Source organism: Mugil cephalus, chromosome 8, assembly GCF_022458985.1.
Source record: "Mugil cephalus isolate CIBA_MC_2020 chromosome 8, CIBA_Mcephalus_1.1, whole genome shotgun sequence".
Lineage (NCBI taxonomy): Eukaryota > Metazoa > Chordata > Actinopteri > Mugiliformes > Mugilidae > Mugil > Mugil cephalus.
Genome location: NC_061777.1, coordinates 24,784,704 through 24,809,723, shown reverse-complemented (window position 1 = coordinate 24,809,723; position 25,020 = coordinate 24,784,704). Strand labels below are relative to the sequence as shown.

The following is a 25,020-nucleotide window of genomic DNA, read 5'->3' as shown; positions in this document are numbered from 1 at the left end:
TATGTAAATCAAATGTATACTAATGAATTAATTGTAATTAAAAAAAAATTAAAATTAAATATTCTGATAACATTAGAACGCACATTATGTGAAACTGATGTGAATTTACAATTAAATATGCAGCATTTGAAGATGTGATTCAGGGTTTATTTGTAATAAATGTGGGAAAGGAAACAACAGCAGTAGGAGCAATCATTGAATCTTTAAAAGCAGAAGACAGAAAAGCTGTAGTGATTGTACCGTTGTGTTTCAGGGTTTAGTACAGCAGAATCAAACAGGTTAAAAAGTGCATTCACCCTTTCTTTCATTCTCATGGAGACAGTATATTTACCGAAAGGAGTCTGCATGACTATATCAGTCTGCTACTTGTCATTAGTAACACATGATGACAATTCTGCATCCAAAGACGTGATCCCATGCCTCAATATACAGGGAACACATTAAATAGATACGACTTCAAATGGCAGAGGAACACATGGTGTGTTATGACTGACATCAGGGTTGGAGATGGTGACTGCCGTAGTGTGAAAAGCTGAGGCAGAAACATAAAGGGTTCTGGTCTATGTTGATGATAAATACTGCAAACTGACCATGTCAAACCATTTACATCCACTGATTTATAAAGTTCTCAATGCATACAGTATGTACATATTTGTATATATAAATAGACATGTGGAATGTACTTTCATTTACATCAGCAAAGGCAGGTAAAGGTAGAACATATCCGTCATTCATCATTTACATAGCATTCACTTTTTTTATCACACTTGTTATTATTATTGTCCAACTGCACAAATACAGTTCATACATTCACACTGGTGTTAAAGGACCCCAAACAGTATAGATGTACATATTGCATTTTTTACTCAGAACAGAGCCCATGGACAGTACTTCTAAAATATGTATGATACAGAATTTCTACTAGTCAAGACATTTTAGTTGAAATGTGGTTTTGGTTGGGGCCATTCCTTGATGCTCGTTTGCCCAAACTAATTTTAAAAGACTGAATATTGTAGTAAATGAATTCAAATGTATTGCACTGAACTGAAACTGAAAAGAATATAATAAAAATAATTAAAGTTTTTGCATTTAATCTAAAATATCTACATTGAGTCTTAGGCTTAGTCAAGCTTTGTCTAGCTTTAGTTCAACCTTGTTCAAAAGCCGATATCGATCATCTAGTAGGATACATAAAAAGGCAATATTAATGTCACGGTATATGATTGTTAAGGAAATGTAAGTAGTATCACGTCTATGAAAACTTCTGGGATTTGGTAATGCTACTGGACATTAAAGCCAGTGTAGATTCTGCTGTTAGTTAAAAGACCTTTGTAATCCTGAAATAATAATAATAAAAAAAATGACTTAAATTGATATGTTTTCACAAGTAGACAATTTGGTTCCTTTGACACCAGTGTGTGCTATTTATATCTATTTGACGGGGACTATTAAATAAACTCTTATTGTCACTGAAGCCAAGGCAGCTTCAGTGTCCTGTACATCTTCCTTAAAGAACCCCTCCATGATTTTAAATTAAATAAGAACCACTTAACAAGTAAAGAGGCTCTTCAGCAATCCAAGACTGTACCATCGGTCTACTGATGATAGTCGCATCAAGTCTCAATGATGTCTGTTCTCCCAAAAAGAGAGTAGAAATGAGGCAGTCCCAAGAATAACAGTCAGATCAGCCTGTTATCTCATCCTGATGTGTCTCCTTTTCTTACATGCCAACTACTTTTCACTGACTAGAAAACATCAGATCTGTTTCATATGACAAAAAAATGGTCTGTCACAGCCACTGACAAGAAAAAAATGTCAATTTAAAACCAACAACTGATTATGAAAAAGCCTTTGTCCCTCAAAGATACAGTGCAGCCCCTTCTCCGTCCCCACGGAGCAGAAAACAACAGTCCTTCCCACACAGAATCAGAAGAGAGAAACCGTGGGAGGCTGTTCAAAGGTTCAAGTCAGAGTCCTGCTCAGTGATGGGAGCCACACAGGAAGGACTCTATCCTCCTGGAGTGGGTCCTCTCTTTAATTTCTTTCCATCTCTTCAAGTTTTTCTGCTACTCATCAGCTCCAGTTGGTTGAAGCGCCTGAGATGGAAGGCCTGATGATACCCTTTGGAGAAGGCTTGGATCCAAACCAGGACATCTAGAGCACAGAAAACAGAGCGGTAATTGTCTGAGATCAAACCATTTACCAATTGCAAAACGCTTTTGAAAGCAATTTTATTAGCAGTCATTAATATAATGCCAATAGCTGCATTTAACAAATGAGGAGATAAAGCCAGTAAAAGGTCTGCAAAGGTGAATACTGAATACAGTGAGTTTATAAAACACAAACCTTATACTCAAGCGTTTGCTTCAGCATATCCTCTTCCTCACGAGTGAAGTTCAGCAGCACAGATACAGCTCGTATTAGCTGATACGCCTGACACATGGTGACACACAACACAGATTCAGTTTGAGTTTGTAACACATGCCACACCCCTCTAGTGCTACACACAACAGAATCAGTATCAAAAGTGCACTGATGACTGACCTCAGCATCTCTGGATGACATAAACTTGAGGACGACGTGCTTCAGATACTCAAAGTTGATTTCCCGTGAGTCGTTGAGGTCTGAGGTGTTTGTAACTGTGGTGTTGGAGGTTGGAGGGCTCGGCGTAGATCTCGGTAGTGTGTCTGAATAAGCACTCTCTAGTTTTTCTGCTCGGCCCTCTGGAAACCTCTCCTTGCCTTCGGTTTCTGGTTCGGGCTTTAGTTTCTACACAACACAAAGAAGGAAAGGCAGACTTTTCTTTAAATACTGAGCTGGGGCTTTAGGCACTTCAACTGCACAAGGTAACAGATCTTTATTTAGAATTTCTTCTGTTAATATAATAATTTATAATGATAATAATAATTGGTCATATTTTCATCTTCTACTACTAGCCCCATTAAAGCTACTACATTACATTATTAACTCTACATTTAGTGTAAACATTTCACAATAAAAATCCATCTGATGTTTTAAAGAACTGCATCCATACCTTTCATTAAAAAACGTATTGCAATATATTTGGAGGTGCAATATGTAGCAAAGTCAAACCAAATGAAAGACTAAAAATAACACAATGACACTTTAGCTGAGTGATGAAGGAAAAATTATACATTGTTAAACTATTAACTGTCCACTGGTATCACTGTCCATCATCTGATGCCTGTTTTTCCTTGCATTACAATTGAAAGCAATACATCCTCCCTTTATGAAGTTTCTCATGGTGTCAAGTGAGACAGACCTGATGACAAACACAAGCACTGTAGGGAGATTCACTGTCTTACCAGTTCTTTCTGGAGAGTCCTCTTCAGTTCCGCCAGTCTCTGCTGTAGCTGCTTAATGGTCTGCAAAACAACACGTGTGTTTCATGTAGAAGAATACCTGCTTCATGTACAGCATGACTCCATCTTTAATGTAAAGTAGATTTTTTAAAAAGCCAAATGACCGACAGACTTTAAAAAAGAAAAAAGGTGACTGACCTTGTTCTTATCGCTGAGCTGCTGCTCCAGGTCTCGGTTGACTTTCTGGATGTGATCCAGATCATCCACAGTCACACTGCCATTCTGATCTTCCTCACACACTTCAGGGCTGTGAAGCTGTTCTGTCAGAGTTTCAACCTCAACCTCCAGGTACGAGATCTGGACAACCCGCAAAAGTCAACACCAACTATTAATTCACATTCAAATTTAAGCTCTTTAATGTAAGATGTGTATACAATAGAAGATTATTTAATCAAGAGTAAGCATAAAAAAAATAGGTGAAAAGCTTTGGACATTGGTTTTAGCTGCATAAATGTAACCACAAAACCAAGCAACATATTTTTCCTAACTTTCCTTGCATGATCAGTTGAGCTGACCAACATGGGAGTGTCTCTGTCATTGGTATGTTCCATGTAAAAACATGTAGGTGTACATTCAAAGGTTTCAGACTGTGTGCGTAGGTGCTGACCCGTGCTTGGCAGCTGTCTAGCTGCTGCGTCTGGCTGAGCAGCTCCTCTCTCAGGCTGCTCAACTGGGAGTTTTTATCCAGCTCCATCTGCTGCAGCTGGTCTCGCAGCTGCACAGCCTCCTCCTGAAGCTGGACCAGAGACGCCTGCCGACTCTGCACCTCTGAAACAAACACATGTAGTTTTTAAATTCAAACCGGAGACAATGGGATGAACAAAATCAACCATGTTACACAAATTCCTCCATAGTAGAGTGTCATTTCAGTTTTACAACAGAATAAATAGTATTCGTGGAGAGTTGTGTGGAATCTACTACTATTACATGCAGTAATATGTAGTCAGAAATGTCAGTAGTATCTCTCACAGCACAGACCACATCTGATTTGTGTTTAAAAGTTAAGCACATATTTAGTCTAAACTGTAGTTCGCCATTTAAGTAAAGTATTTCTCAGTTTTTTATGCCTTTCTTTTGACATGTAGTAGTAGAGAGATGATGACAAGCAACAAAGGGTGCAGATTAAAATCACACCTGCGCCCCACAGAGTATTTTGAAAATGAAGGATTTCTAGTGCGAGTACCACTTTGTAGTGTTAGGACATCCTCCTCTTTCAGTGTTAGCTTTCTAGTTGCAGTGGACAGGTCCTGCTGCGACGTTTGCAGAGCTGTGGTCAGTTCTCCAACCTGGCAGCATACAAAGACAAAAACCTTTCATCACACAATAAACTCTCCCACTCATACAAATAACGACAACCAACACCTGTGTCACAATCGCAAAATAAAGGTCTAGTTCACTGACATACATGTCCAGAGGGAGACTGCTACATTATTGGTAGAGGAACATCTATCTATTCCTGGATAGTGGCTGTGTTTAACCAACACACCTGTGTTTGCAGCTCCTCCTTCTGTCGTCTGGTTTCTTCCAGGGCTTTAGCAATTTCCGTGCTTACCGTCTGCCGGCTGCTCAATTCAGCCTGAGGGAACACATCAAGTCGGGGGTGAGGACGACAAATACATTCTTTACTCTGTTGAAAACATTCCAGGAGGGTCCTCAAGAAGTCTGTTTTTTGAGATTTTGGATCTACTGTATGCGCTAGAGCAGGGGTCAGCAACCAGCGGCTCCGGAGCCGCTTGCGGCTCTTTCGTCCCTCTGCTGCAGCTCTTTGAGGCGAGTGGTGCAGAGCAAGGATGCTGATCAACGTCGTTCACTTTTTCACGCTAATTACCTGAGCAACTATTCACTCAATAGTACTCAACGAGTGAGAGCTACACAACAACTGAATGACATTAAATGCCACGCCACACTCATGATTGTAACATCAACCAAAAACAATGAACTCCCACAGTGCAATGCAGCACACATACTCCTTGCTATCGAGTATTTAATTCAAATGTATTTTTATTTAGGTTGTTTAGTTTTTTAAATATAATTCTAAATTTGAATTGATGGTGACCTTGTAATATTAAAATAAAATGTGTTTAATTTTTATCGCTCAAAATACGTCACAACTGCCGATATGTGACACCTGCCGGCAGATCCAGCCTGCTATTATTGAACTTCTCCACCGGAGGTAAGCCAGCTATGGATAAATCCCTGTTATGTATGCCTAAATAAAATTTGTTTTTCTCTGTAGCAGTTCTTTCATTTTATAAATGCAACACACTATAGTTTTTTATACATAGGCCTAGCATAGAGGTAAACGATATATGCAGTGTTATCTTCCCTTTAGATGTCAAAGGGGTTTTGCGGCTCCCAGTGTTTTCTTTACTGTGGGAAATGGGTCCAAATGGCTCTTTGAGTGTTGCAGGTTGAGGACCCCTGCTGTAGAGCATGTGTAAGGTCATATACTTTGGTGTATGACCATTGGATTCTCATTGTTTCTCCAAACTTATACACTCTAATGCTAAATAGTTGGAACATATAAGATTTTACACCCCATGTTCCTATTAACCGAAAATGAAAAATTGAGTTGAGAATAACAGTTTTCATCTTTCAAAAGTCAAACCGAAAGGAATATGTGCTTTAAAAACGAATGTAGTGTGGTGTATTTTTTACCCTGCACTGCTCCATCTCTTCTGTCTGTGTCCTCAGAGTGGAGTTTACCTCATCCATCTGCTTGTCTAACTCGGCCTACCACACCAAAACAAGCAGAAAAAGATGAGACAGGATTGGTCCGCGTAACAAATTCATAACAATTACTAAACTTTTAATTAACTACTTAATCCATAAGCTCTTTTAGGAAAAATCTGAATTACAAATGCCGACATTTGTACAAATTAATTGAGTAACAGGTCTATAATTGTAAAAACAAAATGACTAACCAGGGAGAGACTTATTTAATATGTGTAGTCAACGACCTGACTGTAATGTGCTTAGAGTGCCTTTGGTTTTCTGTGCACCAGCACCTTGGTTCAAATTACACAACAGTCACATTACGTAGTGGAAAGCTTACCAGCATGACTGTGGTGTAAGGTTACAGACTACACAGAAATCTGATGATTAAATTAAAAGGAGGAAAAAACAGGAAGCAAACATACCACCCTCTCCAGAAGCCTCTGTTTGTCTGTTTGTAAAGAGGAGATGCTTTCTTCGAGCCGGCTGGTCTTCTCCTGACTCTGTTGGTCCAATAAACACACCTGCTGATCCAGAAAGGCTTTCTCTGCACTCCACTCTCCTTGCTGAAAAGAACATAATTAAACGTGCAGAGATTAAAATCACCATTTTCTGTCAGGGGTATATCATACACAAATATTATGTTCAGTATCTTGGTAAAGCAAACCAGAAATTTAATTTGGTAAGGGTTAGGTTTAGTTCAAGAGAGCCACACCATTTTATTGACATCTGAACTGTGCTATGACAGGAAAAAAAAAAAATAACAATTTCCCTGTACGAATACTTGTGATGAAATTACAGAAAGAGGTGAATGCCAAGCAAATACTAAAGTGTCATTCTTATTACAACCACAAGGTGGCACCAAAGTAAAGGATTTTATACCAACACACTGGATTTAATATTTAGAATTTTGTGTGGCTGTTTGTCAAGCACTTTTGTGTATTTTTTCATTCAAACAGTTTAGTTGTATAAATCTCTAAAAGGAGTTTTTATTAATGATACGTATGTATTTTATGTCTGTTACAATGACACCTTATCATTTGTATCCAAACAACCGCTGATATACTTTGTATAGAAAGCAGTGTTGTTGTTTTTTTTCCCTGAACATTTTCCCAGTTGGCTGAGGAAACATTCATATTGTGGGCAGAGAAATGAAAACACTGATTTTGTGCTCTGGTTGCAATTAGTACTCACCAGTTTATCCACGAGCTGCTGTTTTTCTGTGACCTGCTGCTCTGCACTTCTCAGTTTCTCAGTACTCTCTAGAATTTGTTGCTCCAGGGTAGCTATCTGAAACAACAAATAGGCAATGAATTTACAAATTATGAACCTGAAGATCATTCTGAGCTTCTTACAGCAGTGTCTGGTGTGTGAAAGCTTACTTGTGCGTCTGTTCTCTCTTTGTAGGCCCTTGAAGAGTCGTCTTTATGTCGTAGAAGAGTCTGCAGTTCAGTAATGGTACAGCTCATCCTGGACACCTGGGGCAGATTTGAAAGAATCATGAAACAAACAGAAATAAATAAGGTACAGAATAGGTACAGTTAATCTTGAAAGTTTAGTTCATCTATTTCAAGATGAAATGGGTGTAGTACTACTGGCTAATTTGATGTGTTATTTTTATCATTACAGAACATCCTCTATAAACCATTAGGGAGTATGTCTCATCAGGCAGGCCACAAGAATCACACATATTTGTACGGGCATGAAGGTCAGTAACATGGAGTGTAATACACCAAAGTATAGGGCTGAATGAATGCTCTGGTTCACCTGTGTCTCTAAAGAGGCGACAGTTTCGGCATGGTTTGTCCGAACAGCCAGCAGCTCTGCTCTGGTCTCTTCTAGACTTTGCTCCACGCTGGACTTCTGCAAAAGCATCAACAGCACAGGAGAAGAGGTGTTTGCCCTATGTGTAAGTGTGTGGTTATCATGAAATTCATTTCACTTAAAGTTGCTTAAAAACTGTCTGTAACACAACAGCACTGAACATACACAAATTAAACTCACTACACGAGTCAGTTAATCAAAAAACAAAACAACAAAAAAATAAAAATATCCCACAAACACCACAAACTAAAGTCCGTTTTTTCACCTCCTGCAGAAACTCCTGTAGATGCTCATCCTGGCTCAAGTTTCCTTCCAGCCGTCTCTCCAAGGAGGTTACTTTCTTCTGAAGGTCCACTAACACGCGTTCCTTATCCTCCACAGTCACAGCAGCCTGATGATAGACAAATGACACATGTAAAGTCCAGGATTTCGTATCTGTGAAGCTATCAGGATTATTCATGTTTTTTCTCCAAACACCAAAATTGCATTTAAAACATGTCGATTGTTCAGTTATATTACTGCAATGTAAGCTATTCATATTGTCTTGTAAAGAACTGATCACAGAACAGATCAAACCAAATGTCTACTGGTCACCTTCAGCTTTAATAACTTATATTGTTCTTTATGTTCTGACCTTTTGTTGCTGCAACTTCAAGGCATCGTGTTCAGTCTGTAATTCATGGAGGGACTTCTCTAAAGTTGACACCATACTCTGTGACTGAAAAACAACATTTCACAAACAATTAAAGAGTGAATGGTATAGCAGAGTGTAGCATGTGCCGCTCGTTTTGAGGGCCGACCTTCTGGAAGTCTTCAGAGACCTGCTGGATGACGGACTGCAGGTCCTGGCATCGTCCCTCCAGCTCGCTGACCTTCTTGTCTGCCTCCTCTCTTAGCAGCAGCATTTCTTCTCTGCAGAAACATTGATTTGTTGCGTTATTTCACAATAATCACAATGACAACATGACAAATGCAGATATACTTTATTTACCACAATGTAAGGTAAATTATTTTATCTTCTGATTCATTTTTGTTAACTTATTGTCATTTCTGGGCATATACTTGGTAGATTTTAAAAAAAGCCTTTAGTCCTCGGTGGAATGTCTCATACCACAGTTGACACAGGACATCCCACTCACAAAAAGCCACAATAATAGTATAACAACATAACAAATACCACATGCTGCTGCCTGTTGCATTCCTTCTTACCTCTCTATTTCAAACTCAGAGTTGAGTCTGCAGCTCTCCTCATGCTGCTCTTCCAGAGCCTTGAGTTTCCCTCGGGTCTCGGACAGGCCACGTTTTGCTGACTTAGCTTCAGCCTCCTTCTGTTGGAGCTCCCGCTCCCGCTGGCTCAGCAACTCCTCCTTCCTCAGCAACTGACAGACATAAATGGGAAATAAATCACTATCAAAGAACGGGCCATGCACTGCTATGAACCCAGGTTAACTCACATCACGCCTCAGCAAAATTCCTTCCAATACATTCAGAGAATCTCTCAGCACTATACTGCACTATGCAGTGACCCAAGTGTGCTTCTTTAAACGACTGCACAACCTTTCCGACTTATCTCCAATTTTTAGCTTGACTGCAAAATGTCAAAAATATGTTGGCAGACTCCACATGTACGCACCATGTGTTTAACTTTAGCGAGCTCCTGCTGCTGAAAGCCCTCCAGTTCATCCAAGTCATCCCTTTTCTGGAAGAGTGCTAAGCTCTGTTCCATCATCTCCTCTAGCCGAACTGACAGGGCAGTCTTCTCCTAAACAAATACAGCAACTGCATCATACCATTGTTCGTGTGCGATATATTGCATCTGTGAAGGTTTCAAAAAGCCAATTTTAAAGGCTCCCTGTGGAGTTTGACCTCTAGTGGTGCCATGGAAATATTACACTACCCATTTTGTTGTATCGGGGGATGTGATTTAAAGCTAATGGTTTAACGCAGCTGATAAGGCAGTAGTAACAGCAAGCAAAATATCCAGCAACTCTCGTAAGAGTTCGAGGACTTACATAATGCAGTAACACTGAATGTAAACAAACATTGCATTAACTCCACAGGGCACCTTTAAGTGTGCTTTCACATGTTTTCATTCATTTAGGCTTAACCATACAGTTAGGCCCAGAAACATTTGGACAGTGACACAATGGAAGAGCAGACTTTCAGGTTAAATTCAAGAGCTTAAACAAAAATATCCCATGAATCCTTAACGAACCATTTTTAAACAAAGTCTCATTTCAGGGACTCAAAAGTATTTGGACAAAATACTTTCGTTCTGTTCCAGAACTGAGCTGATGTCTTTTGATGCTTGAAAAGTCTAGTCTTTCTATTTTGGAGACTTATTAACGGTTTGCAACTTGAGGGGAATTTCTAACCCTTGCTCTAATTTGGATGTAAATACTGTCAAATTACAGTTGAAAGTCTGCACTTCAAGCCATATTGATTTCTAATAATAACTTCTATCTTTAACATGTTTTGATATATAGCAAATATAATAAAACTTGTGTCAGTGTCAAAATATATGCAGATCTAACTGTAGTGTGTACGCAGAGATGAATGACATGGCAGCTTCCTGGAAGTGAATCGAAAATATGTGATGAACGGCTTCTAACCACTGGTAATTTGCAATTAGATGCTGTGCAGTAGGAGCAGAGGGGAATAGATGGGATATCAAGTTCTTGCCTCCTGCCTGGTACCTCAATATCAACGTTAGATACAGGGGAAAAGACACTGATATGTTGCTTGCCAGCAGTTATTAATCATATAGAAAATAATAAAGATACATGACAGTCACAAGTAAATTCCTAAGGCTATGTGCACCACATGCTCACATTCTCAACTCTGGGCAGGAGGCAGACCTCAATAAAACATCTCTACCTCCACATACATGACCATGGGGTCATAAATATTCTGACTTCGGTCATGTCAGTTTGGTTTGGTGCATCTACTGCCATGTAAACCTGTGGTTGATCTGTATGTTTACACGCCCCAATTAAGCCGTGATACTGTTTCACTGGAACCAGACTAACGCCCTGCTTTTCAGGAGGTCTCAGTCCTGTTGTTAAGTCAACAGCAAATTTCAACAGACATCTCTCACCAGGCAAATATAATTGAACAAATGCACCAACTGAACCAGGCGAAGCAGGCAAGGTGTGAAAGAACTTGACCTGAGTCTGATTTAAATATTTTCTGTTATAAAATTATGTGCAGTACAGTTTTTACTAGGATGAAGTTTTAGAACTTCATCAAAGGCAGATTATTAACAAACCTTTTCTAGATCAGCCATCTTCTCCATCCATTCCTGCAAAACAAATTATGGAAAGGGGTAAGTGCACAAGACACAAATCAGCACTCACGAACACAAGAAATAAGTGAGACAGAACAGAGTTTACCTGATCCTTCTTTTCCAATGCTAAAGCCATTCCCTCTGCCATTTTGGCTTGGTTTGACTGGTGAGACTCATTCTGTTCCTGGAGTTTCTTTATGGACGCTGAACAGTGTAAGTGAGAGAGGGAGAAGAAGAAAAGGAAAGATGGAAACCATACAGAAAGGTTTGTATACAACTGAAGAAAACATAAATATTAAACAGCACAGATAGTGGTGTCGTTAGTAGCTGTGAAAAGTTACAGTCAGATTAAGAAGTGCATTCATCCACAGGCAAAAACAGGCAAGCGAAGCACAGCAAGTGAAAACTAAGACTAAGTAAAGCTAACAATAGCAATATCTTTGTGGAAGGAAATCAAATCCAGTACAGTGAAATACTAAAAACCCTAGAAGCTGTAGTCTTTACAGTAACAAACAACCGGCAGGAACCAACATCAAACAATTCTTATGCCTGAGGATAAACAACAGCCCTTAAATGTTGTTCACCTTCAACAAAAACTATTAAGCCAGCTTTGGGAAGGGGGCGGCTATATGTTCATTAAGATCACAAGGGGGTTTCCTCTAATATCAGACAAACGTCAGACAGTATTTTGAGGGGAAATCTGACATTTTGGCTCTGATGTCACAAGACTTTTGGAGTGAAAAAGATGGAAATAGCCATCGTCCATCTGCAGGTAATCCAACCCCTGGTCACAGCTATAATGCTTTCCATTTGTGTGCCCCCTCTAAAACGTGTACTTGTACCATGTCCTATGAAAAGTGTGCTAGAAACGAAGTGTCTTCAGATACGGACACAACAAACTGACATCAGACAACTACTGGGAACCAAGGTTAACTTTGACGTCTCTGTAAGTTGTTTTCGTCTGGACGAAAACTTTGCACTTGAGAATGGTATGTGAAATAATGAAACAGTCTCCTGAAGACAAAGGTATTATAGCATTAACACAACTAAAAACTAAAATACTAGATAAGATCAAATTTGTTGGAACATCGCAGGTGATTACGTGATAGAATAATTGTTGCTGCTTCAGTTTCACATTTCCAATGCTGGTTGGATTTATGAAGATATGCACAAAACAAGACAAAATGGATTAGATAGATTATGGCACTTATTGTGCAGAAATCTATATTCAAGCTTGGACTTAAGTTCTGGGAACCATTGAAAGCACTTCGACCATAATTGTAAGATATACCAATTCTTCCTCTGGCAATCTAATAGGGATGATACTATACCAAAATAATGATACCTGTTGTTAGAGAAGCTAGTAAGTCCGATGTATCTATTTTGGAATCAACACGGTTAGTAAATATAAAAGTTATTATGTAAAATTTAAATGTGGGACAAATTGAGGGGGACATAACCAACAATGTAAACATAACTCTGAAATGAAGGTGCTGAAAACAAAGATCAGCGTAAAAAGGTTAAAAAGAAAAAGCATCCAGCGCCCCCAAAGCAGACATCTTAAGCCAATGATTTTTGCATCTGCACTCTTCATAAGAGGAAGTGATGATGTGCTAGGTGAAGGTTACTACAGCTGACAGACAGATGAGAGAAAGGAAGCTGATTGGGAGGAGAGGAGAGGTACGTACAATCCTGATGCCTTTCTAATGCAATTTCAAGCTTCTCCTTGGTCTTCTGCATAATTCGTAGCTGCTCAGCGTAGTCTAGTGTTGGAAGGTAGGGTGATGGGATGGGGTTTCAACAGGACACACACGCCAACCCACAGTCACACACACACAACACAAACAAGTAGGAGAAACAGGCAGATGAAAGCCGAGAGAGGCCAGGAGAGGAGGTGAACAAAAGGAGAGGGAGAAAACAAAAGGGAAAACATGGTTGAGAAATAATGGAAGGTAAATCTGCTGATGATTTTCTGCTCTGAGAAAACCATAGTAGTGTAAAGGTCTCATGAGAATGTGCAGACTTTAGTCTTTTCTACGGGTGCCAGCTCCCTGAAACCACCCTAAGGAAAGAAGCACTATGATACTAGAGGGAATATAGAAAAGGGAGGAAAAACTAGAAATAATTTATGACTTTTTCACAGTGAATAAACACCACACAAAGACATAATGGCTTTCAGGATCAGGATCAGGATCAAGAGGATAGGCAAGTAAAAGTAATGTACATTTTTATACTATCACAATTAACTTCATACTGATATTTAAATGTGTCATTTCTAGTAAACCAGCATAGCCTCAATGTGAAACTGACTCACTTAAGATTAGCATCTGACTCTCTGCAAACTGAACTGATAGTAATGCAACAATAAGGCTCATCAAGTGTCGTGTAGCGCAAAATGATTGAATCGCAGGAAATCAGTTGCTCAGCGAGAAAGAGACTGGGCGACATGTACTTATCAAACAGGTTTCAAACGGGTTAGTGACAGGATGTAGTCACAAATCATTAAAGCTGTCACATCTAATACAGCACCCGTTGCATACAGAGAAATGGATTCTTTTGGCTTGTTTTCGTGATAGATCCTGAAGTGTTAGGCCTAAATGTCTAAGTGATTTTATACATAGTGACTGTGTTTCACAAATAATGAGTGTGTCTTGTGTGTAATGGTTCATTTTAAAGGCAGGAGGCTGCTTACTGATAATTTATCACATCATGTTACACTGTAATATATCAACATGGCATTAATATCTTTGCTTCAGCCCTCAGTGATTGTTTCAGTGAGAAACAATCCTGTGAGATAATTTGGATGCTTTTACATTAACAGTTAGGACATAGTTTATTGCTTGCTGCCTTGTGCGTCACTGGTACAAGCTACACTTGGGCTTTAATTTAACCTGAAGCTCTCACTTCAGATCAGCAAGCTGTGTGACTCCAGCTGCTTAACCTTAGTCTGGCATGTCCTACCTGATAACTTCGCCTCCAGCTTCCGGATCTGATCGTTTCTTCTGAGCAGCTGAGAGGGCAGGTCATCCCTGGAGCTGCTGCCATCAGATGCCTGCAGACACAAACACAAAACATCAACAAATTGCTTCATCAGGATCAAAAGTGAAATTAATCAGCAATTGTTTTCTTCTTATTTAAAGTTTCAAGCAAAATATTCAGTGGTTTCAGCTTGTTGTAAGACTCAAGTAACTCAACTTTCAAATTCTTCAAACTGCTCTGTTTTCACAATACTAGGAAAACCTCCAGGTCACTGGTGCTTGACCAAAAGGTTGCTGAAGAATTATGAATATATGAAATGGATAAAGAAAAAGGATGCTGCCATTATTCAGTGTTACATGCACACAAGCTGGATGCTAGACCACGTTTGTAATCATATGATGTCAAATAGTCAGCCGGATTCATTGCCACTCCACTTCACTAAATTATTTAGCCAAGTGCAACTGAGACGACACTATAGCCTCGGGAGTCTGGCCTCCATTGTGAGAGATAACCCCACACTTTTAGCTCCAGAGCTTTAACACACATATGGATTTTATTTATAAGCTACGACAGCAACATTTGTTCTCAAAAGAACATAGTAAACGACTGACAAATATCTGAACACACACTGATGAAGATAAGAGTGTGACAACAGAAAAAACGCAAGTAGGGTTAAATACTGAAGGGAGCTGAAGTCGTTGATCCTATAACAGACAGACAGTATCCTGTTTGCAAGCACTGTGTACAATAGAGACCAACCCACTCTATCATACCTGAGTTTTAGTGATGTCAGTCACAGCCGAGCCCTACCCAGAACTGCCTGACTGGTGACTATTTAAAAAGGCCAAACAGCATTACTAATATTTCATGTGACAAATGACACATGGCACGTTACAAGACAAGAAAATCCATCATTTATCTCTGTTGAAGCTGATAAAAAAAAAGTAAAGTCACGATGTGTCCTATAACTAAACTGTTGTCATGTTTCAGTTTTTCGTGACCATCGTCGAGAGGACTGATCAAAATGATGTATGATGTAGAGGTGGTGAAAGGCTTTTATCCAGCAACAGAGAGGATTACTACTGCAGCTGGACGACAGCTTGGGACAACTGGCCTAAATATCACAGTGCTGCCTTCGCTGTGTGGACAGGCCATCTCCATAAACAAATTAAGAGCTTATTAAAAGGACATGTCAGATCAAAAAAAGGATCAGGAGTAGAAAAAATGAATCAAGTATGATTAAAAAAAATTGATTTGAGAATGGTCTGTATTATATCCAGAACAGCTTAAATGAAAGGGAGAACAAGTCCTACATTTAAATACTATATCTACTATTTAGCATGTATAAATAAATGGCATTTGTGTGTGTTCAGCTTTGCTAGTGTCACATCACATTCACAGTGCAACAATAAGTTCACCTTTCTTCAGGGTTGAGGTCACTGGGTACGGAAAAACGCCAGGATTTTATGTTAGTTATAGCACAGAACTATAACTGTGTTCTCTGTACTTAATCCTTGACATCTAAAATAAGTTAGAGCAGTTAATAAGTGTCAATAAGGAGCAATCAAATATACCAATCAGCCACGACATTAAAAACACTGACCATCTCGTGACAACTCAGTGTTCGACTGGGAAACTTTTGGCAATGATGTCAGAGTACTTACAAAGTCATCCCCTGAATCTGCCCCCACTGACGTGATGGATTCCTTGCTGATGGTGCGCGGTATACGAACGCCACTGCGAGGTGCCGTGGCAGCCTCCTCTGCAATTTTCTTCTTCAACTTGGCAAACATCGTGTCCCTTTCAGCGTCTCCTTCTGAGTACAATGTGTAGTTTGCGGGGAGTACAAGACTTCAAGCAATGCATGAAGTTTACTGCTTCACGTTCCGAACGCGGAAACAGAGCCGTGTCCTTATGTAGTGCCACTTCGAAAAAGTTTGTACTGGTGTTTCCATTCTGCTACAGCTAGAAAAACAAGAGAAACAGTGTCACATTGTTGTAATGGATCTAACAGCTGGATTGAGAGCCTCTATTTTTTATCAGCATATAATAGGTAGGCTATTTTGACTATGGCAAATGCTGGCAATATATGGCTGTGGACATTTAGTCTTTTTACGATAAAACAACCTCTAGAAAAGAAAATACAGCCTTTATTCAGTATTTTTCTCAGATCTGTGATAACATCGCTGTTAAATTGATAAGACAACGTCACACGAAATGCTTGAAAAACTAATATACAGTCACGTGCCAGTTTATTAGCCAAGCTGATGAAAATGAATGCGTTCTAGTATTACAGTCCAGCACTTAGCTTCATAAAGGCTATGGTATTAAGTATTTGTTCAACTTAATTGAGAGAACTGTTGCATTTTCATTTTGGAGGATGTGGTTTGTAGAACACGTGAAGTGCATTGTTTTGTACCAACACGTGTTTTTATTATTTTTAAAAGCCTCATTTTAGTCAGTGGGTTAGACCAAATAACAGAAATACTTTTGTGATTAATTTAATGCAGTTTAACAGCACCACTAACTACATCCTCCAATATTATCGTAAAGGAATTTTTACAATTTTTCAATATAAACTGAATATGTATAAGAGTCATGAGGGGGGCTCTAGTGTAGGGCTGTCGTCTTAGGATGCATTCGTTTTCTCTAGTGCACCTAATTTGTCAAGTGAGTGTAAAACGCCTCTGTTGCAGTGCAAACTGCAGCAGAAAGGTGCTTTAAGACAGGAAATCTAACACTGGAGGAACCGAGCATTTCATCAGAAAACAACTGCATTCGAAAGCAAAACCTGATTTTAAAGGGGACTGTACGAGTTTGTAACTAAATTAGCGTCCATGGCTAAGGCTGAGGTATCTTAACTTATTTAATTCTTGTTTCATGTGGTCACACATTGCTATAAAGCAAAATCTCAGGAAGTCTAATCAGTGTTAATCGAATTAGGAAATGTGCAATTACACTGTCAGCCTATGTGTTGACAGAGAGCTAGCCAGCTAGCCCTTCAAGCCACAACAATGAGAGTTAACGTCTACCCCCACTGGGTGATGGTAGCTATAGTTAGCTTACTACTTCACTGAAGTCGCTCTTTTCTTACCATATTAACTCCGGTTAGCATTCCGCCCGTGGTGTTTTAGCTGTTCAGTGTCCGCCCTGTTCTCTGCTGACAACTAAAACTCGCTATTGCTGTAGCAGCTGTTGTGGGTGAAGTCGCTGGTACAGTATCGACTCACAGGCTAGCAGCAGCTAGCTGGAGAGCTACACGTAATCACCCCAACACAGATGACTGAGGCGTCACGGCCAGGCCTCCGTTCATTGGATAAAACCACTGAGGGGCGTGGAAATGTAGCTAGCAACACATTCCCCCTGTTGGCAGGAAAAGTCACAGCATCGAAAGCTGTGGGGTTAAAAAAAATGCATATATGCAGATATTTATATTTCCTGCTCATACATTCTTCTGCTGAGTCTGTCATTGTAGGCTGCTGTATGTTTCACAGCAGGATGTGAGACAGTATTGCACACTTCTGTATGATTTATTATCATACTGTGGAGGTGACAATAAATATGATACCATTTCCATTATCAGCTACGAAAGTGACAGTAATGAGTTGAATTTTAGGCTCTCTGGTATTTCATCAGCAGCTGGTATAAGTTTTTCAGATTTCTCTCAGCATGATGACGTATTGTTCTTCCATTCATCATATTTAGCCATGGTAACTATGTGGGTAGGTGAAGGGTAAATCAATTTCTGCATTCCAACAGTTTTGCCAGGTGCTGGAAAACAGTTTTCCACTGCTATGGAAAATAATTTTAAAAAAAGTAAAAGCGCCAGTGTACACTCAACTAAAATGCTTTCTTCCTCTCGTGTGCATAGATTTTGCCGAGGCAAATAGTGAGTTCTTTAGTTGGATTAGCTATCCCTTATGTCCAGATATTACTGCCCAAACCCACATCTACACTTCAGGTTTTTAAAGTTTAACAAGTGAGACTAGCAAGCATCAGGTAGACACTCTCCACAGATATTCTGTCACTTACACGAGAAGAATCCACTTTGCTGAGTGATGAAAAATAATCAACAACTACAAAACTCCAAGTCCAGTTGCCTTGTTCTCTACACACCATGGCCCATATGATTAAGAATCTTCACAGACTTCACGAGACAGTGTTAAGATGTTTTTATTACACAAAGACTCTGAATAAACATCTATTTCACCATCACGTCCATCGTCTGATGGCACATTAAACCAGTTGAGATTGGAATAGCTACTGTTATGTATTGTATCATATTTTTCATAGATTATATACCATAGGTGTGGGGGGAACTTGTGAACTAATGTTCAGAGAAGCAGACCTGGGATCTCATAGCCGGCCAACTGCTCCAAGTGTTCTCCTTGTGTGTTTGAATGGATGAGTTTAATACAGAGATAACACTTCCCTACTGTGGGATCAAATACAGGATCCAGTAGCTCTGTGCTTCGCATAATTTATTAAATGAAATCAACCTGGACCTAGACAAGCAGCAGAAAATGGATTAGACACCAAGAAAAAAAAATCTTTTAGAATTGAACAGATCAGTTGATAACTTGTATTTTTTTTTATGTTGATTTAACCAACAAAGTAAAGATTGTTGTCATATGCTACACAATCCTTTGACTAATGAATGAATAAAAGAAACAGCAGGAAGACTTGCACAAATTAATTTTACATTGTACAGCAAACAATTGTAACAAAACAATTTCAGGGCTTTTCACGACCTGCATTTCAAAAGCTCCTTTGGTCTTTGCACATACGCGTCACTGATGGACTAATCAGGACTAAAGGTATTCCAATCATAAACTATCCTGGCTGTTAAATGATTTATACAGTCTATCTAATGACAGGATCTGATTGTAATACTATAAATGCAAACTTTTTATTCCGATGCTATGTACACACTTCAGTCTAATGTCTTATATTCTGACTGGGCATGGTGTCATTTTTGCCTCCTCATCCAGGTATTGATGTTTAACTTTACATTTTTGGATTTCTTTATTTAAAAACAACATGGCAAGACACACACACAGACAGAAAAGAATTACACAAGCTGATTCCACATCTGTAAATTTCAGAGAATTGTGAAGGTACCACAGATTTAGCAATACTGACATCTCTAACAAGCTGGATAAGAGTAGATCTGAACATGTCGACTCTCAAGTTGATTTATTAAAGATCGCATAAGAACACTAAAACTTAACAGATGCATTGTTTGTGTTTGCATGGTGGTTTCAGACGTCCTACATTAGCAAAATAAAACAAAAACATTCTATATAACACTGTATGTGCAATTTGCTCAGCAGTGACTTATTGTATTGTAAAATAAAATGGTGCTTTATAAATATGAACATTTTACAAGGGTCAGTTCAGTTTTAGTCCTTCCTCTAATACAACAGCATGGCAATGCTCCTTAGCAAACGTCACGTTGCTTTAATGAATTTAAGCTGCAGAATAATGGCATTAAATGCACAGAGCAGGAATAACAATTGACAATTGGCACCAACAAATACTTTAAATGTATTATACAAGATTTATACGGGTTCACAAGTGCTGATGTCACTGTCTCAGTCAGTATCTGTAGCCTGAACAAAGGGCAAATGGCTGCGCTCTTTTACTTCTGATGAGCTTACAGGAAATAAGGGGTCGTTGTTCGGGGAGGAATGACTCTTTCAGAGTCAGGCACCGCTCTGAAGAGCTTTGGCTCTCTCGTATTAGCATCTTTGAAGACCATGATGGAGGCGATGTTGCCGCAGCGGTAGCAGTAGTTGGGAGCTGACCACACTGTGACCAGCTTCTCGTCAAACATGAACTTGTAGCCTTCATGGACAAGTTGATGTGCCCTGCAGATCAGCTTCAGGTTGTTGATGTGAACGAACTACAGGAGAAAGAAAGAAAATGTTAAAACCCTCAAGAGAGGAATTCACACGTCCACCTCTCCTTTACCGGAAACATATCCCTCTGATTTCTAGTCATTCCACATGTTTGCACAATATAATCTTTAGTTGCAGTGAATAAAGCAATAAATCCACTAATTATATCAAGTTTCACAGAAATATTTTCATCTGCATGGCACATTCCTTAATATGTCTCCTTCTGTACATAAAAAAACAAAACAAACCAATAAACATGCAAGACGTCTTCTTACTGTCTGTGTTTACTCCATCTAAGGAATCTTATCTAAGCTAATACCTGTGATGAAACCTACCTCATTTGTGACCTTTGCACCAAAGAGCCAGCCAGCTCCTCTGGGGCTGATGGCCCAGGTATCCACGTCTTCAGGGTCTGACCACACCAGGTCACAAAACGCTCCTTTGTGAGGGATCTCCTGGTTCCTCTCGATGGTTCGAATTTGATCTAGGGTCTTTATGTCTGGAGAGAGGCCTCCGTGGACGCACAGGATCTGCTCGTCCATCAGCTGGCAGAAACCAAGACAAAACAGCAACTGTTAGAAAACCTCACACACTATAAATCTGATGAAAGCAGGGAAAGCCCTGCGCTCTGGGTTCCAACCTGTCTTCTCTGGCAAAACAATTTAAGGCAGATAAAAGCTGATCATGCTGCTGCAAAGATTTACCAGACCAACCAAGTTGTTTAGGTGGGCTTTATGTGGTGATGGACAAAAGAGTAACAGCAGCATAGTTGAATTTATGTGCAACAAACTAGCTCCGACTGGTTGGACTATCCAGTTGAGCAGGTGCTTTTTGTCTAACCCGACATAAACATCACACATTACGTCATAACTATACACGAGCCTAATTTCAGGATTTGAATAAGTCATTCAAAATGCAAACAAATACAAAGTTGAGTAACTTACTGCTGCAACTGTCAACATGTCAAACACTTTGGTGCAATAACGCCAGGCGTTTGCATTTCCATATTTGGTCTGGCACTCATCTGTAAAACACACACATACAAAAGAGGAGGTTCAGTGATAAAGAACCTTCCAGTTGCAGATCGTCAGCATCCATGAATCACATCTCACCATAAAAACCGTAAACTTGTGTGATCTGTCTGCTCTCGTGGTTTCCACGTAGAAGAGTGATGCGGTCGGGCCATTTAGCTTTTAGCACCAGCAGGTAGGTGAACGTCTCCAGGCTGTAATATCCCCGGTCGACAAAGTCCCCCTGCAAGATGACAGAGGTTAATCACAGGCACTTTTGCCAAAAACGACAAACAGTGTTGATGCTAATTAGAAACAAACAAACCATGAAGATGTAATTTGTGTCTGGAACTTGGCCGCCAGTCCGAAACAGTTCACAGAGATCATAAAACTATGAAACCAAAGACAAAAGGAGTTTGAACATTTTATTTGAACATCAGAGCAAAAAAATAGATGCAACTGATACACAGAAAACTTAGGTGTTGCTCAGAAATATGCTTTGAGACATTGTTTTTACCTGTCCATGTATGTCTCCGCACACTGTTACTGGAGTAGAAACAGGCTGAACGTTGGACTCCTCCAGCAGAAGATCACAAACGTAGTCACATAACCTCTGTATGGAGCAAAGAGTAACACAGGTGATAAGGATTCGGTCACACAGGACTGAAAATCAGTGCTATAAAATGGCACAGATTTTCCCTAAAATCTTGTCGATTTAGAGGAAAAGTCTCTGAAATGTGAATTTCTCTGCTGACACTCCACCAGACCTTTATGCTAATCCGCTTTACCAGATCAAACGACATAGTAGGGCTGCACGATTCTGGAAGAAATGTGGATCACGATTTTTTTGCTTAGAATTGAGAGCACGGTTCTTTGGCACATTTTTTATTTCTTTTTTGATGCTTAAAAATCGTGTTTAAAAAGAGATCACGTGTATGTGTTAATCGAGATTGCGATTTTTTTAATGATTTATCGTGCAGCCCTACAACGTACCTGTACCACACTTAAAGAAAACAAAGTGCAGGATTTCTAAAAGGCCTAGATTTAGATCAATGTATGTAGCAAAGATCCCAAAACAAACAAGTGCACTTTTCAAGAACTGGAAAATATGCATGTTACATAGTCAAAAGTAACAACAACTAAATTATACAGATGCAGAAAGAAAATTGTCGCATTTTAGAAACTGCGACCAAGAAATATTTAAAGTTTTGGGCTTTTTCATTTCATTTAATTGATGAACTGATCAACAAATTCTTGGAGCACTTGCGTAGACCTGTACCACCTTCAAATGTGCTGAGCCAGAAGTTTCACTGTCCACATGGTTCTCTGTACACTACAAGTACAAGCACTTTAATACTATAGCTTTTTAAAACAACTGATAAGGTTTTGTTTTGACACTGAGCTTGTGTGCTTGTATTTGTTTAACATCTCAGATACAACTTTACCACAATGTACTACTCATAGAATCTGGGATTACAATAAATAACCAAGGTCAACCATGCAGTCACTCAATGCTAGGTGCAGTTAGCTGGCTGTTAAGAAGGGTCTATGGCTCAGAGAAGTGTTGTGACAATGGTTGCACTCGAAAATTATGACAGTAGTGCAGAACATTGTGTGTGTGTCCCTTTTGTTGCCAAAACAGTCCCGACCCACTGAAGCAGATCCTTTAGTGATGCGAGTTGAAAGGTGGAGCCTCCATGGATCAGACCTGTCTGTCCAGCACATCTCACAGATGATTGCATCCAGATCTGAGGAATGTGGAGGCCAAGTCACCACCTTAAACTCATTGTTGTGTTCCTTAAACTGTTCCTAAACCATTTTTGCTGTTGGGCATGGAGCATTACAATGCTGAAAGAGGCCCCAGTCATCGGAGAATACTCTCATGAAAGAGTCTCTTCCCGAGCTCCACGGCCCAGTTCTCATGGTTACGTGCCAGGATTCAGTGCCCTGTTTATTCATAGCCCAGAGGATCAATAGCAGTTAAGAGTAATGAGCGTTATGTATTCGAATAATATCTTACGTTCAATTTTGTCTCTCGTAAAGGGAAACACAAACTCACCAACATCTGGCTAAAACCTAAGCTAAAAACAAAGGTTTCTGGACTTGTTTAAGTTTACTGAGGACGTTTCAGTGCTCATCCAAGTGGTTTCCTGAGCTCTCAGTGACTGGTAGGTGGCTCAAACCAAAAGGGACAGTTCTTCAGGTCAGTCCACCTACAACTTAGAGGTCAGGGGACAGTCTTCTGCCCACAGAAACAGACACATTTTATCCAAGGAGGACAGATGTTTTGGAAGAGAAGTAAAGAAAGTCATCTGTTTAGAATTGGAGAATGAATCACATGTTTTTGGACATGAGACATGGACTGAGACATGATTACTCAGACACTTTCAGACCAATCCACTGATTGTGAAGAAGAGAGGACACCACCCAGGTTAATCTGAACAACTTTGTCTCATTGTCTCCCCACCAGTCATTCAGAACTTGCCTGTTGCTTTATCTTTGTTTTTAGATACATCATGGCCTGGGTGACTGAGAATCTTCACAGATACAGCTCATAGCCAAATATATTCACAAATATGACCATAGTAACTGAAGCGTCTTCCTAGAGGAACTGAACGTTATTCCCACAATTTACTGAGACACTTGTGGTCAAGAGTTAAATTTGGCTTCATGAGTTTATGCCCACAACAAACAGACATGCAGACAAAAAACAACAAACACGCAAACAAACGGGAAACAATGAGCATGCGGACGTGTAACAACAAACACACACGGCGATAACAACAAACACACAAAAAGTAAACAACAAACAAACAGTAGTCAACCCAACATCATAGCAACCAGCATCACCAGGTTACTACAGGCACGTATCACGTATATCATGTTATATCACATGGTGACAACATGTTAAAGGAGCTCATCCTCATCCCAGTTTCCATAACAGCTGACACGAGAGGAGAGACTGAGTTTATGTCGCGACAGTTCACCCAAACAATCACTGTGTGAGTCATGACTTCCCACCCAGGCCAGCATCCCTGGCTAGCTAAAGCTAACGTCGGCTAATAACGGTGTTACTACACTGACGCAGCGGTGAGCTCACGCTGACATCTTTATGACGCCACATGTCTTCCTTAGAAAACATTTGTACGGAGTCGGACTTACCTTGAGGTCATTTTCCGGGAGATATTTACACTGTTTTGCAATCTCCGCATATTTATCCAAATCTAGAGGCGCCATTGTACCAAGGTAGTTGTCCTGCGCAACTTCCTGCAAAACACCTCGACGCCTGATGCCTACCCTCCAACGCCACCTAACGCCCGTGTGGACGAACAGAACTTTACTATTTTACCTTTTAAAGACAAATCGTTGAATAGAAAGATGATGCTACAGATTAAACAACGTCAGGATTAACGTTTCGACCATTTTAAACTCCAAGCAATGATTATATCAGGACAGCGTGTTTTCGTTTTATTTTGAATTGTGTTAACCGGAAGTTTTATTGTGATATTATTTTGTCTGACTTAATCATTTTTTGTGCATTGGGATATTTATGCCCTCTAGTGTTCACAAGCAGTTACTACAGCTGCACATAAGAAGGTGTACTGTATTTCCTTATCTACAGTACTGTGTGTATAAATATACTGCCACCTGTATTTATGAATATATGTATTTATATTCCCAATACCCGCACATAAATCCATATCTTGTATGTAATATTCCTGTTAAACCAGTGAAACCGTGTTAAATTGACTTGTAGTTCCAAAATAATACCAGCAGAGGGCAATAAACACTCACAATTTTCAAAATCAAGCCTCGATTTAACAAGCGTCAAAGTCAAGATAGACGTCATAGCATACTCTTACTTCCTTATGGGGCATTTCAAAATAAAGGTTTCAAAACCAGAGGCGTCCTTTTCCAATGTG

At 39.6% G+C, this 25,020-nt stretch overlaps 2 protein-coding genes across 5 annotated transcripts; both read right to left on the bottom strand.

Moving 5' to 3' along the window:
• Positions 1–125: 125 nt before the first annotated feature.
• Positions 126–17,465, bottom strand: golga1 (golgin A1). Of its 4 annotated transcripts, none has more exons than XM_047592532.1 (24): positions 17,282–17,465; positions 15,852–16,152; positions 14,170–14,260; positions 12,897–12,971; positions 11,315–11,412; positions 11,191–11,223; positions 9,556–9,684; positions 9,132–9,301; positions 8,723–8,834; positions 8,557–8,640; positions 8,188–8,313; positions 7,866–7,961; positions 7,481–7,576; positions 7,293–7,388; positions 6,524–6,664; positions 6,042–6,116; positions 4,870–4,959; positions 4,567–4,669; positions 3,991–4,151; positions 3,522–3,680; positions 3,327–3,386; positions 2,545–2,769; positions 2,347–2,433; positions 126–2,154 (listed from the first exon to the last, which is right to left on the bottom strand). In XM_047592532.1, exons 2-24 carry the CDS (start codon positions 15,978–15,980, stop codon positions 2,074–2,076), a joined length of 2,517 nt encoding a protein of 838 aa, XP_047448488.1. In that variant the 5' UTR covers positions 15,981–16,152; positions 17,282–17,465; the 3' UTR covers positions 126–2,073. The 4 variants fall into 4 exon arrangements, with proteins under 4 accessions (XP_047448488.1, XP_047448489.1, XP_047448491.1 ...); XM_047592533.1 differs by having other exon boundaries at positions 8,744–8,834; XM_047592535.1 differs by lacking the exon at positions 9,556–9,684.
• A 1,185-nt stretch (positions 17,466–18,650) lies between these two features.
• Positions 18,651–24,448, bottom strand: LOC125012589 (serine/threonine-protein phosphatase 6 catalytic subunit). The gene is made up of 7 exons (XM_047592600.1): positions 24,260–24,448; positions 21,615–21,710; positions 21,423–21,488; positions 21,200–21,341; positions 21,032–21,111; positions 20,423–20,632; positions 18,651–20,092 (listed from the first exon to the last, which is right to left on the bottom strand). The coding sequence occupies exons 1-7, from the start codon at positions 24,332–24,334 to the stop codon at positions 19,844–19,846; spliced, it is 918 nt and encodes a 305-aa protein (XP_047448556.1). The 5' UTR covers positions 24,335–24,448; the 3' UTR covers positions 18,651–19,843.
• Between the last annotated feature and the right edge of the window lie 572 nt (positions 24,449–25,020).

What these genes read in the sequence shown, in the direction of transcription:
- golga1 (XM_047592532.1), bottom strand. Translation starts at nt 15,980, where the DNA reads ATGTTTGCCAAGTTGAAGAAGAAAATTGCAGAGGAGGCTGCCACGGCA. An exon ending in AGCAGCTCGTGGATAAACTG is followed by an intron (nt 6,665 to 7,292) that starts GTGAGTACTAAT and finishes TGTTCTTTTCAG; the next exon opens with CAAGGAGAGTGGAGTGCAGA. An exon ending in TAGACAGCTGCCAAGCACGG is followed by an intron (nt 3,681 to 3,990) that starts GTCAGCACCTAC and finishes CGGGTTGTCCAG; the next exon opens with ATCTCGTACCTGGAGGTTGA.
- LOC125012589 (XM_047592600.1), bottom strand. Translation starts at nt 24,334, where the DNA reads ATGGCGCCTCTAGATTTGGATAAATATGCGGAGATTGCAAAACAGTGT. An exon ending in ACAAGTTTACGGTTTTTATG is followed by an intron (nt 21,112 to 21,199) that starts GTGAGATGTGAT and finishes TGTGTTTTACAG; the next exon opens with ATGAGTGCCAGACCAAATAT. An exon ending in GTGCAAAGGTCACAAATGAG is followed by an intron (nt 20,093 to 20,422) that starts GTAGGTTTCATC and finishes TTTCTCCTGTAG; the next exon opens with TTCGTTCACATCAACAACCT.